The following is a 16,176-nucleotide window of genomic DNA, read 5'->3' on the forward strand; positions in this document are numbered from 1 at the left end:
TCTATTTGGCTAGAACTGATGGGTCCCGGAAGACAGACTCCCTTTTCGTCATCCCAGATGGTGCACGAAAAGGCTTGCTGGCCTCCAAGGCGACTATTGCTCGCTGGATTAGATCGGCAATCTTAGAGGCTTACTGGATCAAGAACAGAGTGCCCCCTTCTGGGATTAAGGCTCACTCCACCCAGGCAGTGGGCGCGTCCTGGGCGGTGCACCACAGGGCTTCTGCGCTGCAGCTTTGTAAGGCTGCAACCTGGTCCTCTGTTCACACGTTTGCAAAATTTTACAAGGTCCACACCTAAGCTTCGGCGGATGCCAGCCTAGGAAGAAGGATCTTGCAGGCGGCGGTGTTGAGTCCGCTGACCTAATGAAAGTTTGGTTTTCCCACCCCAGGGACTGCTTTGGGACGTCCCATAGTTCCTGTGTCCCCCCAATGAAGCGATTTGAGAAAACAGGATTTTTGGTTGCTTACCGTAAAATCTGTTTCTCTGAGCCTTCATTGGGGGACACGGCACCCTCCCATGTTTCAACTTCTGTACCTTGTTCTGTGTAATATAGTTTCAGTTGAGTTGCCTGTTTTGTTCTCTATTCTATTGCTTCTCCTACTGCTTTCTCACTAACTGATTAACCGAGCGCCAGTCCGTGGGGTGTATACTGCGGAGGAGGAGCTAACTTTTTTTTGATTTGCATAGTGTCAGCCTCCTAGTGGCAGCAGCATACACCCATGGTTCCTCTGTCCCCCCCCCAATGACTGCTCTGAGAAACAGATTTTGCTGTAAGCAACCAAAAATCCTGTTTGAATCTAAATTGCCTTTATTTTTTTTACTTTCAGTAAGAATTTAGGTCCTGGATGTTCTTGAGAACCCAGTTAAGTTGTTCCAGGATAAGAAATGCTGAATAGTCGAAATGTAGTATTTTTTAGATATTTTATGTATGGATATTCTGTGTTTTATGCAGTGGATGTTGGTATTGCCTAAGCTCCACTTTCAGAGCTATGGTATTTTCTTAGCACCGCAACACTATAAAAGTCAAGTCACTTATTCTCTATTTTAATATGCGTTTCTTGAATCCTTTTCAACCTAATGTGAAACATCTGCTCCTGTGTCCTCCCCCCATTTATAGGTAGACAAATATAAGGACAACCTGGCTGCTATAATGATCACCTATCCTTCAACCAATGGGGTTTTTGAGGAGGATATAAGTGATGTATGTGACTTAATACACAAACATGGTGGTCAGGTGTATTTGGATGGAGCAAACATGAATGCCCAGGTGAGTATGTAGTTCAATAATCTCTCTCAAAGCAAATTTAGCATTCTGAAATTGTGATTTATTTAACTTGATTTGACCTGGAAAGACCTCACAGGAGTGGTGATGTGTTCATATTGTAGCCAAAACTCGTAAAGGCTAGTTGGACACAGCGTTTTTCTGCAAACTGTTATCTTTGGGTTTTTTTGGGGGGAGGGTGGAGGGGAGAGGTAGTTTTGTCAAGTGTCCACTATAATGAAATGTAAAATCTATATGTACAACACATCCGTGTTTGTTTTTGAGCTGACATTCTGAGGCTCAGCACCAGGGCTGTGGAGTCAGTCGGTGCTCATTTTGGTGGCGTCGGTATAAAATGGACCGACTCCTAAAATATATAATAAATTGGGTACAGTAGTTCAATGCAGAATGTGCTGAATATTTTTTCATAGGAATTTCGGAAAGTTATGAAATGTCCTATAAATGGCTGTTCTATTCCTGATCTAAGGCTACATTCACAAGAACAGGTTCTTGCTATTGTAACGGACAATGCTTCAAACAGAAGTACAATTGCACTGATGAATGAGAGTAATGAACAACAGCTAGAAGAAAATTTAGGATTCAGTATGTTTGAGATGGAAGGCCACAGTGCTGTTGCTGTAACTGAGGAACAAACAAATATTACAACAGAAGAGCAGCAAAATTACTTTAGAAATAGATGATCTTGTTGAAGCTGCTTCAAAACACTTTCATATTCATCACATGCGCTGTGTTGTGCACACACTGCAGCTGGCAATAAGAGTCTGCAAGAGGGAAAAGTGAGGAAATTGGTTATTGCCGCCAGAACCCCTAAAATTGATTCCATCTTGAAGAGACGTGCTGGGAAAGGGGCAATTGTCGATCAAGCCACTCATTGGGGCAGCACCTATTTAATAATTGATCAATTTGCTTGAACTAAAACCGTTTCTTATAGATATGACGAACCCTCAGGTAACCCTAAATGAAGGTCAATGGACACAGGTGGCTGAATTGAAGGAATTGCTTAATCACCCATTTACTGTGAATAAAAAATTACAAGCTGAGGATTTAACTCCTGGCATTTTCATAAGGGAGTGGAAGAACTTGCTATTTTGCCTGTCCCAAAGAGGAGGTTTAATTGCAGATGGCATATCTGCTTCAATGAAACGGAGAGAGACACAGCTATTGGAAAATAAAATTTTTCTGGCAGCTGTTTGTGGACCCAAGTCATTGTATACTGCTTGATGGTCAACAGCTTACTAAAGGAAAAGAAGCTCTGACTGAGATTGCAGTTGGGATGAGTGGCCTACAGGAGGACTGCCAGGCGCAAGAGGATTTGGGTTCTGACAGTGCTACTGCTGCCATATCTTCATCTTCATCAGATGAGGCGTTTGACATTGACAAGTATTTGGATGACCTGGAGCAGGCAAAGCGTTGCCGCAAGGAAAAAGCAGATTGACCATATTTCAGCAAAATGTTTCACTTGCTCTCAAAGAAATAGAAAAATTCAACCGTTCATCAAAACTGACTGTGTATGAGGCAATTAATTTATACCCGGAAATTGTTAGAGATGTTGCCCATGTGGCTACGGCTTTGCCTCCAACCCAAGTTAGTGTAGAGAGGTTGTTCTCTAGCCTTAAAATTATTAGGTCAGATTTGAGGTCATCTATGAAGGAGGATCTGATGGAGGCAATTCTATTTCTTAGAACAAATTCATAGACTGCACAAATGTTATTAAGTATGTTTTTGTTGAAAAGTGGTTTGGTTTTTTTTGCCACTTACATAGTTTATTACATAGTATTATATATTGTATTACATATTTACAATGTATTAGTTTTTTGTGTTCTAAAGTTGTGTTCCAATAAATATATTATGTTCTATCTAAATATCTTAATTATTGCATCATAAAAATGATTAAATGTCTGATGTTCACATTGTACTACAATAAATTTTTCACTTATGACGGACACAGTCCGTCATCAGACATCTCCCCTGCTTTGATGAGGCCTCTGGCGCTGAGCCCGCATCAAAGCCGGGACATGTCAGCTGTTATGAACAGCTGACATGTGCCCGCAATAGGTGCGAGTGGAATCGCCATCTGCCCACGCCTATTAACTAGTTAAATCCCCCTGTCAAAGCTGACAGCGGGCATTTAAATAGCATTTCCGGCCGCCGCTCCGGAAATGACCTCATCGCTGACCCCCGTCACGTGATCGGGGGTCGGTGTCATGTTGCCTGAACAACCAGAGGTCTCTGAGACCTCTGTGGTTGTTCCAGGCATATGGCTTTCAGCGCCACCCAGTGGTCGGCGCTGAAAGCACAGCAGTAAATCTGCTACATATGGGTGATCTGCTCATCGCCCATATGTAGCAGAGCCGATCGGGTTGCGCATGCTTCTAGCCTCCTATGGAGGCTATTGAAGCATGCCAAAAGTTAAAAAAAAAAAAAGTTTAAAATTTAAAAAAAAGTTAAACCTAAAAGTTCAAATCACCCCCTTTCGCCCCAATCAAAATAAAACCGTAAAAAAAAAAATCCGACATACACATTAGGTATCGCCGCGTTCAGAATCGCCCAATCTATCAATAAAAAAAAAAAAAAAAAAGCATTAACCCGATCGCTAAACGGCGTAGCGAGAAAAAAATTCAAAACGCCAGAATTGCGTTTTTTTGGTCGCCAAGACATTGCATTAAAATGCAATAACGGGCGATCAAAAGAATGTATCTGCACAAAAGTGGTATCATTAAAAACGTCAGCCCGGCACGGAAAAAATAAGCCCTCACCCGACCCCAAATCATGAAAAATGGTGACGCTACGGGTCTCGGAAAATTGCGCACATTTTTTTTTTTTTTTTTTTTTTTTTTTTTTTTAAGCAAACTTTGGAATTTTTTTTCACCACTTAGATAAAAGAGGACATAGACATGTTTGGTGTCTGTGAACTCGTAATGACCTGGAGACTCATAATGGCAGGTCAGATTTAGCATCTAGTGAACCTAGCAAAAAAGCCAAGCAAAAAACAAGTGTGGGGGATTGCACTTTTTTGCAATTTCACCGCACTTGGAATTTTTTTTCCCGTTTTTGAGTACACGACATGGTTTAAAACCAATGGTGCCATTTAAAAGAACAACTTGTCCCACAAAAAATAAGCCCTCACATGGCCATATAGAAGGAAAAATAAAAGTTATGGCTCTGGAAAGAAGGGGAGGGAAAAATGAAAATGCAAAACCAAAAATACCCCTGGTCGTTAAGGGGTTAAATATAAGCAATATATGTGGGAGTCGTAGAGTCTGAATTGGTGTAAGGGAAATTGAGGAGTCTGAGTGGCAGGTTTGGCTTACCGACTCCACAGCTCTGCTCAGCACAATGTTTAGCTAGTGATTATGCTATCTGCTACAAGTACATGTTTCTGCTTTTACAATTAGGTTGGGTTGTGCCGTCCTGGAGACTATGGCTCTGATGTTTCGCACTTAAACCTTCACAAGACCTTCTGTATACCTCATGGTGGCGGAGGTCCAGGAATGGGACCTATAGGAGTGTGAGTAATGTAATATGCGCTGCTTAAATCTGCGCGGTCTCCAGATATTTTCTGAAAAATCTGATCTGTTACCAGATCTAATGTAAATCTTTAACATGTCTTGTTAATGGACAATTTTCCAAATCCTTTTGTAGAAAGAAGCATCTTGCCCCATATCTACCCAGCCACCCAGTAATACCTTTGCAGCAGGACAATGATGCCAAGCCATTGGGCACTATAAGTGCAGCCCCATGGGGCTCAAGTGCAATTTTGCCCATTTCATGGGCTTATATCAAGGTTGGTGTATGTGTTGTGTGTTTTTTTTTTTTTTTTTTTTTTTTTTATGAAGTACAGTAACTAAAGTTCGCTATTCCCTTCTATATCATTGTCCACAATTTACATTGGTCAAAAGTTTGAAGTGTTAATGGTTTGTATTTCCTACAGATGATGGGTGCCAAAGGACTTAAACATGCAACCGAAATTGCCATATTGAATGCTAATTACATGTCAAAAAGGCTGGAAAAACACTACAAAATCTTATTTCGAGGTTCTAGAGGCAAGTGTGAAATAATCTTCATTTCTATATTTAATTTTCAATGTTTTATAGCGATGTTCATCACCCCATTATGTAAAGCTGTATGTTGTGTATGAAAAATGTAGCCCTGTAAAGATTTGTAGCAGCTAATTAACTAGACTTCATATGATTTTCAGGCTATGTGGCCCACGAATTCATCCTTGATGTAAGACCATTTAAGAAGTCTGCTAACATAGAAGCTGTAGATGTTGCAAAAAGGTTGCAAGACTATGGTAACTATACTGTGTATTGTATTAATCGTCTTAATTTAGTCTCACTCTAAGGCCAGGATCACACATGCAAGAAACATGGCTGAGTCTCGCATGTTAATACCCGGCATTGCCACCGGCAATCAGGAGTGGAGCATGCAGCTCCATGTATTGCTATGCGGCTGCACACTCCGATCTGAGTGCCGGCGGCAGTGCCGGGTATTAACATGCGAGACACTGCCGTATTTCTTGCATGTGTGATCCCGGCCTAACTTTGCCTTCCTTATATGTTTGACTACTTTTACATGGTCGCTCTGAAATTGGATAGAAAATAAGTGAGCATTTGCTCCTTTTTGAATTGGCATGTAAACAATATGATGAAACTCTTGCTTTTAGTATCTCGGTGTGATCCTGAAGAGCCATTATAGATCACTGTATTCTATATACCAGATTTTTAATGTCTATCTGCAGTAGAGCTATGTGACTGGCTAGTACCTATGTTTTAAAAAGGCCTGGGGCGGGTGGGTATGGAAACAACTCAAATGGATGTCCATGATAATCTGTCCCATCTCAAATCGTAATGTGTGGACTGGCCACTTATCTCCCAAACGGAGTGTGACCTCTTTATATATTTCACGGAGGCTGTCACGCTCAAGGTGGGAGATGTGTGGCTAATCCGTTTGTTGCAATCGGATCCGTGATGACGCACGTTTGAAAGGGCTCTAACTTTGAACTAGTATTAATTGTGTCCATGCGGCCTTAAGATGAACAGCCCTTGCCTGGCATCGCTTAACCCCTTAATGACTGCCAATCAGTCTTTTTACTGACCTGAGATATAAGAGAATGGCTTCCCAATACAAGTGATCATCCTCTAGCTATTAGCTGTGCACTAGAGCTGACAACTTGCTGCCTCAGCCACGATCAGTGTTGTCACTGGCCATATCTGTTTAACCCCTTAGATACTGCTGTCAATAGTGGCTACATCATACAAATGGTTAACGGAGTGAGGTTTCTCTGTTTAACTCAATCGGCACTCTGCGATCATGATTGTGTGGTCCTGATGTTTCCCGGGGCAGTTCATAGCCAAATAGATGCCTTTACAGTCTGCAGGCTATAGTGACCTGTTCCAAAGTTGGCGACATTTAAGTGGTAAAAATACACTTTATTTCCTGTCATGCCACTTTGCATTAATTCCTGAAAAGTACCTGAATGGTTAATAAACTACCTGAAAGCAATTTTGAACGTGCTGAAGGGCGCTGTTTTTAAAATGGCATCACTTGGGGGAATTTCCCAATGTATAGGAAGTCCAAAGTCACTTCAAAACTGGGTAGGACCCTAAAAAATTTATTTTTATAAATGTAAATTTCCTTGAAAAAATGAAAAATTTCTACTACAATATTAAACCTCCTAAAATGCTAACAAAATTAAACATTTTACAAATGATGCTGATGTAAGGTAGACATGAGGGAAATGTTTGTTTTTTCTATAGTATGACTATCTGGATTAAAGGGATAATCGTTCAAAGTTTTAAAACTGCAAAACTTTTTTTTTTTTTTACATTTTTCATCAAATTTCTGATATTTTCTATACATAAACACAACACATCAACCTAAACTTACCATTATCATAAATTATAATGTGCCACGAAAAAAACAATCTCAAAATCACTGGGATGTGGTGAAGCGTTCCAGACTTATCACCACATAAAGTGACACTGGTCAGACGTTAAAAATTTGGCCCTGTCATTAAGGGGTTAAAAACTTCATGCATGTCAAGCACTGTCTTATAAAATCCCTCCATACATTTCTGGTAAAATGACTTGTATGTAATTTTTAATTTTGTTTTTATAAAATTTCTGACCCACTCTCGTTGTATCCTTGTTTCTAGGTTTCCATGCTCCAACCATGTCCTGGCCCGTGGCTGGTACTCTTATGATTGAGCCAACTGAATCTGAGGACAAGGCAGAGTTGGACAGGTTTTGTGATGCCATGATCAATATAAAACAGGAAATTGTTGATATTGAGGAAGGTAGAATGGACTCCAGAATTAATCCTTTAAAGGTAAAATTATGAGAAAAAGGTGCTGGTACAAGGTAGTGGATTTTTTTTATTAGGTCAAGCATGTTCCAGAGATGTACTAATAGATCATTACCGCTGCCCGACTGCTCAGGGGACAAGCACACAGGGTGGTGGAATAATATGCAGCTTCTTGCCTAGCAGGGAGAAGCTGAGGCACCACGTGGATGCAGGAAAGCTGGGTCCAGGACCTGTGGGGAGGGCAGAGCGGTAGAGATGCGCTCAGTGCCCTCAGGACATCAGAGGGAGGGGCGGAGCTACCGCTGAGCTCTAACAGCGCTGCTGAAAACAGTGACACAGGAGCGTCACAGAAGTTAGACAAAGCCAGGGGTCATACACAGAACGGGCAGCGCGGTACAAGAGGGGTGCTTAGTAGAGGGGTCAGACAAAGCCAGGGGTCATACACAGAATGGGCAGCGCGGTACAAGAGGGGTATTCAGGAGGGAGGTCAGACGTAGCCAAGGATCATACACCGCACGGGCAGAGAAAGTACCAAATCAGCAAACCAGAGACGTAAACCGTAACAGAACAGGAACAAATACCAGGCAGACAATGATTGGCGTGCAGCACGGATGGAACAGGGTCGGGCACACTCAGATAGGAGTATAAACGACAGGGAACGGCTCTCCCCTGATGCTAGAAGAACCCTCCCCAGATCCACAGAGAGGCTCTCCATATTAACTCCTACACCACCTGCCCTGAACTCACAACACACCATGACACCGCCTTACTACACACTAGTGCATGAAAATTAGCACCACCACTTTCGCCACCAATAAAAGTTCTATTTCTTTCTCGCTTCCTTGGGGGACACAGGTTACCATGGGTATATGCTGCTGTCGCTAGGAGGCTGACACTATGCAAATAAGAAAAACTTGGCTCCTCTCCAGCAATATACAACTACCGACAGGCCCAAATTACCTCAGTTTTTGCTTAGCGTCTGAAGGAGGCGGACCTGGATCTAACACCAGATCCGCAGTATTTTTTTCTTTACAGGTTTTGTGTGTGTGTTATTAATCTTTTCACCTTTATTTTTCAAATACACCTCGTCGGGTAACAGGGTGCAGAATGCTCACCCTGTTTTCCCACATTTAAGTGACCGGGAGATCAGTGTGGTGTCACCCACATCGCCTACTCTCGGACCCGCTGGCAGGACTTTGTCCCCTGTCCCCCCGTAAGGGTGTTTCAAGGCGACTCTCGGTGGCCAGTAAGGACCAGGAGAGGGCTGAGAGGAAGACGGTGGTCACCGGTGGTGGCCTTCCACCTTATTCTTAAGGGGTGACACCGTCTTCTGCGCCATCAGGACACGGTGCGGGAAGGAGGATTGTTTTCCCAGGACCCGCTTTCCCGAGGTTTCCTGATGTCATCCTCAGCTATGAAGAGGAGCCGGATTCAAGAGACAGGTAGTAGGCCTCCTCCTCCTCCGACCGCTAAGCCCCTGCAGCACCCACCAGTAAGCCACTGCAGCCCCTGCTTCTCCTCCATTCAGATTTAAATTCTGCGCCTTTTTCGTCACATAGCGCGCGCTGTCCAACATTTTTTTTCTTACAACCCTCTTCCTCTGGGCTGTTCTCCGGTTAGGCCCCACCTCCTGGCCGACGTCAGCCAATCTGCGCCTTCCTTTCATTCTCCAGCGCCGGGCCCGCCCCCCTGCCTGTTCCTATGTCCCGTCTCTCCCTTTACTTTCATAGCACGCTGGCCACACCCCCTCTGGCGGGCCAGCCTATCAGGACGCCACTTTCAATTTCTCCGGCAGGACAATCCCCCTTCTTTTTGGCGCTCTCAGCCTGTCTGGCCAATTACTAGAGGTGCCTAGGTTGTTAACCCCACCCTCCGTCCAGCTCTTCATCTTGTGCTTCTGCAGCATCTTTCTCTCTGGGACCTCAGATACCAGCCTCCTCATCTGTGTTCCGGCGGGAGACTCTGTTACCTGCGCTTCTGCTGCTGCATCGCTGGGTGTCTGGTAGGTTCTTCTTTTCTTACCCTGACTGGCTGTTAACTCTCCTCAGCAGTATCACCTCCATAGCGTTGTGCTGCAGTATTCACTTAGACTCTACCTATGCCCAGTTCTGCAGGGGCCTCTGCCTATATCCCCACGGTAGTCTACTACGCTTGTGCCTGCTGTAAGAGAAAGTGGGCTTCAGGCCAGCCGTCCTCTTTCTGCTTGTCCTGCAGTCCTTCCACCATGTCGGCGCCTCAGGACTCCTCTAACGCCCGGGATGAGAGCACTCCCCCACCTCCTGAGTGGGCCGTTGCCATGTCCCAATCGGTTTCTGGTCTGACCGTTGCCATATCTCAATCGGTTTCAGACCTCACCAAAATCTCAGTCCCTGGTACAGGTCCTGGAACGTATGCCACATCCCTCTGCTGCCACCAGTGCTCCGAACACCTCTCACGGTGATTTGCACGCACCTGACCATGACCTTCCCAGGGACAGATCAGGAGAAAGGACTAGGAAGCGGACTCTGTCTAGCTCTTCCTCAGATTCGGCAGCACCAAGGGTGCCCCTCTCTGCCCGTTCCCCCCTCCTCGGAGGTGGATGTCGGGTCAGACGCGGCCTCTCTGTCCGAGTCTGACTCGGACGCAGATCACACCCCTAGAACGCAGGACATGGTAGATAGCCTTATTTCGACTATTGTACAAATGCTCGAAATTAAGGAGGAAAATGCTACTGCTCAGGACCAATCTGTTTCTTTCAAATGGGTAAAACGCCCTTCCAAGCTTTTTCCCAATCACAACGAGTTTGACATCACTACCTCAAGAAACTGGGAAAATCCCAGAAAACGCTTTCCGGGAAGAAAATATCTGGACACCCTTTACCCCTTTATTCCTGACCTCATTAGCAAATGGTCAGAATCTCCTAAGGTGGACCTGCCGGTTTCACGTTTAGCATCTCAAACAGTCCTGTCCATTCCCGATGCGGCATCTCTCAAGGACACTACGGATAGACAGATTGAGGCCTTAGCCAAGTCAGCCTTTGAGGCATCAGGCACTTCCTTTTGCCCTAACTTTGCCTCCTCATGGGTGGTGAAAGCAATATCTGCCTGGGCCAAGATACTCCGTCGAGGCATTGCGGCAGCAGCTTCCCCAGAGGAGCTAGCAGATTTAGCAGATCAAATTGCCCATGCTGGTAAATATTTGTTGAACGCCTCCCTGGATGCTGCGGCTTGCTCAGCAAGTGCTAACAGCAAGATTATTGCTATTCGCTGCATCCTTTGGTTGAAGGCTTGGAACGCAGATCCGGCATCCAAAAAATCTCACTGGCCTTCCTTTCCAGGGCGCCAGACTCTTTGGGGCCAAGCTAGATCAGATCATTTCGTATGCCACCAGAGGCAAAAGTACCTCTCTGCCCCAATCCAGGCCAAGACGCACCTTCAACAGAAAGGGCCCTCAGCCTTTTCGGCCTTTCTCTTCCTCAGGCGGATCCTTTCAACAGGACCGTCCGTTCGCTCAGGGAGAAAGAAGAAAACCTTCCTTCAAACCTGCCCCTCGCTGGAGGTCTAGGAGCCGCCCCTCTAAGCCCTCCGGTTCTCACGGCCACAGATTTTCCTCTAAATGATGGGTCACCCCCACCTGGAAACCTTTCCAGGGTGGGAGGCAGGCTTCTTCTTTTCAAGGAAACTTGGTTGGCAGCGGTCGACGACGCCTGGGTCAGGGAGGTTGTCACATCAGGCTACAAAATAGAATTTTCTTCGCCCTCAAAGGGACGTTTCTTCCTTTCTCGTCCACCAAAACTGCCCTCTCATGCCCCAGGGCTTTCCCAGGCTGTCTCGTCTCTCCTAAACTCAGGAGTGATCGTACCCGTTCCTTGGCACGAACGGTTTTCAGGGTTTTACTCAAACCTGTTCATAGTCCCAAAAGGATGGCGCCCTTCGACCTATCTTGGACCTCAAGCAGTTGAATCGTCACCTTCGGGTTCGCCATTTTCGAATGGAGTCCTTGTGCTCAGTGATCGCCTCCATGGAACCGGGGGAATATCTTTGCTCTGTGGACATTCAGGATGCTTATTTGCATGTTCCTGTTTGTGTGCAGCATCAGAAGTTCCTCAGATTTGCCATACAGGAGTGCCATTATCAGTTCACAGCACTCCCATTCGGTCTGGCACCCGCCCCCAGAGTCTTCACAAAGATCATGGCGGCGGTCAGGGCCATCCTTCGTTCAAAGGGGATTCTTATAATCCCTTATCTCGATGATCTCCTGATCAAGGGTCCATCTCGCCGAGACTGCAGTCACAGCCTCCAGATCACTCTGGACACGCTGCATCGCCTCGGCTGGATAGTCAACAAAGAGAAGTCTACCCTGATCCCAACTCGGTGTCTCGTATTTCTGGGCATGGAATTCGACACCAGCCAAGCTCGAGTCTTCCTTCCAAAGAAGAAAATTTCCTCCCTCTGACGGGAAATCAAAGCCCTAAAGCGCCCGGTCTCTTCCCATTCGGCTCTGCATGAGAGTCCTAGGGAAGATGATTGCTTCCTTCGAAGCAGTGCCATATGCCCTGTTTCACTCCCTCCCTCTCCAGCTGGCCCTCCTGTCTGCTTGGGACAAGATGCCGTCCTCCCTGGACTGCCCAAGTGCTTCTGCCTCTCAAGGTGAGGCAATCCCTAACCTGGTGGATGTTTCCCACCTCGGTCCTAGGCGGGAAATCCTTCCTTCCCATTCGATGGCAGGTCATCACCACCGATGCCAGTCTCCTGGGTTGGGGAGCGGTTTTTCTCTACCTTACGGCGCAGGGCCGCTGGGTTGCTCAGGAAGCTCTCCTACCAATCAATCGAGCCGATTCAGGACATTTTTCTTTCCCTCCTCTCGTGGAAGGTCGCCTTCCTAGTCGCTATCACTTCTATTCGGAGGGTCTCTGAGTTGGCAGCATCCCCTTTCCTGGTTTGCACCAGGATAAGGTAGTGCTCAGACCGGTTCCGGCCTTTCTGCCTAAGGTGGTCTCTGCTTTTCACATCAATGAGGACATCGTCCTGCCCTCTCTGTGTCCCTCTCCAACTCATCCCTTGGAAAGATCCCTGCACAAGTTGGACTTGGTCAGAGCCATTCAAATCTACCTTGCTGGGACTGCTTCTTTCCGTCAGTCCGACTCCCTGTTTGTCGTCTCGGATGGTCATCGAAAAGGGGTTCCCAGCCTCCAAATCCACCATTGCTCGTTGGATTCGTTCAGCAGTTCTGGAGGCTTACCGCGTCCAGGACAAACAGCCTCCTCCGGGGGTGAGGGCTCACTCTACCAGGGCTGTAGGAGCTTCCTGGGCCGTTCGTCACCAGGCTTCGGCTTTGCAGGTTTGCAAGGCCGCTACCTGGTCGTCACTCCATACCTTCGTGAAATTCTACAAGGTAGATACTCGCGCTTCTGCTGATGCAGGCTTAGGAAGGAAAATACTGCAGGTGGCGGTCTCGCACCGGCCGACCTAAGCTCCTTTCTCTCAGCATTTCTTTCCCACCCTGGGGACTGCTTTTGGACGTCCCATGGTAACCTGTGTCCCCCAATGAAGCGAGAAAGAAAGGGGGATTTTTGGTATTTGCCATAAAATCTTTCTTGGAGCCTTCATTGGGGGACACAGCACCCTCCCTTTAATGTTGTACCGTGTTGGCTATATGCCTTGTTTGGTTGGTACATAGGATGAGTTCTTACGGTTGAGTTTCTTATAGTAGCTCCTTATACTGCTTTAGCACCAACTGAGGTAATTTGGGCCTGTCGGTAGGTGTATACTGCTGGGGAGGAGCTAACTTTTTCTTATTTGCATAGTGTAAGCCTCCTAGTGACAGCAGCATACACCCATGGTAACGTGTCCCCCAATGAAGGCTCCAAGAAAGAGATTTTACGGTAAGTACCAAAAATCCCCCTTTTGTTTGGCTGTCTAAACCTTGGGTGCATCTTGGTGTATTTTTGGACAATAAAAAGTGCCATATTTGTCTTTGGTTTTTCTTTAGATTATTGCTTGTAAATGTGCTTGACTTGTAACAAATATATATCTTTTCCTAGATGTCTCCCCACACTCTAACTTGCATTGCTTCATCGAATTGGGACCGCCCATACTCCCGGGATGTAGCGGCATTCCCCTTGGTATGGAATGACTAATTTTAACTTCCTTTTTCTTGCATGTTGTTGTGTTTTTTTTTTTTTTTGTTTTTTTTTAAGTGATAGGTGTGTGTTAAGTTACAGCATTTAATAGATTAGTGTTTTTACAGTTGCTGGTTTTCTGACGACCTGCTTCTTCTTCTTTTTTTTTTTTTTTTTTCTTCCTTCAAGCCTTTCGTCAGACCGGAGAGTAAATTCTGGCCCACAATTGCTCGGATTGATGACATCTATGGTGACCAACATTTGATGTGCACTTGTCCTCCCATGGAGGTGTATGAGTCGCCTTTCAGTGAACAAAAAAGAGCCTCGTCGTAACTTTACACTCATCCATTTTGTGCAACTGTCAGCACAACACTACCATTCAACCCTGCTAACTGCAACCATTTTACTCGCAATACAGAAGAGAAGCAGTGTGTAAATATTTTAATACTGATGTTCTGCATACTCTTGAATGACTATCCTCCCTGAAACCCTGTGGAAGCAAGAACCTCACTGATGCTTACACAGTGTGCAGTTAAGTACACAAATTGGACTCAGAGAGAACAGCGTCATTTTCAATGTTCTTAAGTTTGAAACTTTTTTTCTGACTTTGAACTTGTACTATAAATAATCATTCAGTAAATGACATTTTGCATTTTTTTTCCTGCTGTTACTAGAAATGGAATAAATGCATATTATTTATTGCATTAAGACTTTCCCTTTAATTTTTTTCAGTCATTTGGTAAGGATGGCATCATGTCTACCTTCCTTCCTTCAGTGTACTCAATAGATTTATCTTGATATTCAGGTGCTGGTCCTTTTGTAGTAGTAGATATGTTGTCCTCCAGAGCGGTCAGGACAAATGTTTCACAGGCAAATGTTTTCATAGTCTAAAACCTGTACACCGTTGTCTGAACAGCTTATAGTTTAAACAAGGTTTTGGCACTGTGGTCAGTGGAATAAGTAAAATCTTGTAGTGTAATCTTTTTGATGGCTAACAAAAAATAAAATGTTACAAAGCAAGCTTTTGATACTTTTTATAGGTCTCTTCCTCAGGCATGGTACCATGCCTGAGGAAGAGACCTAAGAAGTCTCGAAAGCTTGCTTTGTAACACTTATTTTTGTTAGCCATTAAAATGTATCTGAACTGCAAAATTATTTTGCATTTCTCCACTGAGATCATTCTTTGAACAGCTTATGTAATTCTAAAACTGGTCAGGAGATCATGGATAGTCAGGGCATTGCTAATCTGTATATGGACTGTGACCTATGCTCATCTGTGCTTCTTACATGGGACTCGTGTATAAAAAATGGGTTTAATGTTATACTTGTGGTTCAGACACTGAAATACCATTTGTAGTTAACTTTGTAGAGCTACTTATTTGAATTGTTCCATAGCTCTAGGAAAAATATAGAAAATGGTGATGGGGTGGATTTGGCTTAAGTCAATCTATGTAGAACCATGTTACAAATGCTAGTCCATATAGATGCCTCTGACATAAGATATAGCAACTCTATGATGTGAGGTTCTTTCCAAATGGCTCCCTTTATCTGGTTTTGGTCACTCAAACTAATTGTCTTGATTAGAGTTGAGCGACTTTGGTCGGATCGGGTTTCATGAAACCCGAATGAAACAAAATAAGTTTCAGATGAAACTCGTCCGACTAGAGCAAAAAGTCGGAGTTTCGTCCGACTTTTATTTCCCATTGACTTGCATTGGGGTCGGGTTTCGGACGAAACTCCGACTTTGTTTTGCTCTAGTCGGACGAGTTTCATCTGAAACTTATTTTGTTTCATTCGGGTTTCACGAAACCCGATCCGACCAAAGTCGCTCAACTCTAGTCTTGATCCAATAGAGGGCTGCACCGATAAGGGAAAAAAATGGCTGCTTTCTTCTACAAAGCGTGCCATTGGCTGTCTACATTTAAACCCCCTTTAAACTTAAAATCTGAAACCAGGTGTTGAAACAAATTAAGTCTCGAGATTCTCAACTCTAGATCGAGGATTTCCTTTTGAACGTGCATTCAAAAATGGTACAGCAAATTTCAACACAGGATCAGACCATAGAGAACTGATGTAATGCTAAATATTATTCATATGGAGATATCAAATCGAATATTTATGATGTTAGATGTTTACATTTTTGTACTTGGTCTTGGGTATGCACCCCAATTTTTGTTTTGCATGTCTTAGTTTTTCTTAATATTTTGGCTTTCCAATAAAATTTTTGTTTCAAAAATTCACTTTATTTGCACATTTTCATGGTGAATAGTTTGCAATAAGGAGCCGAACTTAATACAATTGATGTGCTAAGCTATTGTAACACCTTCAAGCCTCTTTTCACCTTTCTGACCAGGCCAAAGTTTACAATTGTGACCAGTGTCATTTTAAAAGGTAATCACTCAAACGATTCAACATATCCCAGTGATCCTGAGATTTTTTTTTTTTTTTTGTTGCATTGTACTTCATGTTAGTGTAAACTTTGGTTG

The 16,176-nt window shown here is 44.4% G+C and overlaps 1 protein-coding gene across 1 annotated transcript in view; it reads left to right on the forward strand.

Annotated features, from left to right (window-relative positions):
* Positions 1-14,394, forward strand: part of GLDC (glycine decarboxylase) — a 132,588-nt gene extending 118,194 nt beyond the window's left edge. The window contains exons 17-24 of the mRNA XM_073572234.1: positions 1,120-1,269; positions 4,680-4,792; positions 4,927-5,068; positions 5,216-5,327; positions 5,483-5,578; positions 7,442-7,614; positions 13,613-13,693; positions 13,880-14,394. Coding sequence (XP_073428335.1) covers positions 1,120-1,269; positions 4,680-4,792; positions 4,927-5,068; positions 5,216-5,327; positions 5,483-5,578; positions 7,442-7,614; positions 13,613-13,693; positions 13,880-14,023 — 1,011 coding nt within the window. The 3' untranslated portion in view covers positions 14,024-14,394. The remainder of the gene's footprint in view (positions 1-1,119; positions 1,270-4,679; positions 4,793-4,926; positions 5,069-5,215; positions 5,328-5,482; positions 5,579-7,441; positions 7,615-13,612; positions 13,694-13,879) is intronic.
* The last annotated feature ends 1,782 nt before the right edge of the window (positions 14,395-16,176 follow it).

Source organism: Dendrobates tinctorius, unplaced genomic scaffold (genome assembly GCF_039654945.1).
Source record: "Dendrobates tinctorius isolate UK_male_01 unplaced genomic scaffold, ASM3965494v1 ptg000031l, whole genome shotgun sequence".
Lineage (NCBI taxonomy): Eukaryota > Metazoa > Chordata > Amphibia > Anura > Dendrobatidae > Dendrobates > Dendrobates tinctorius.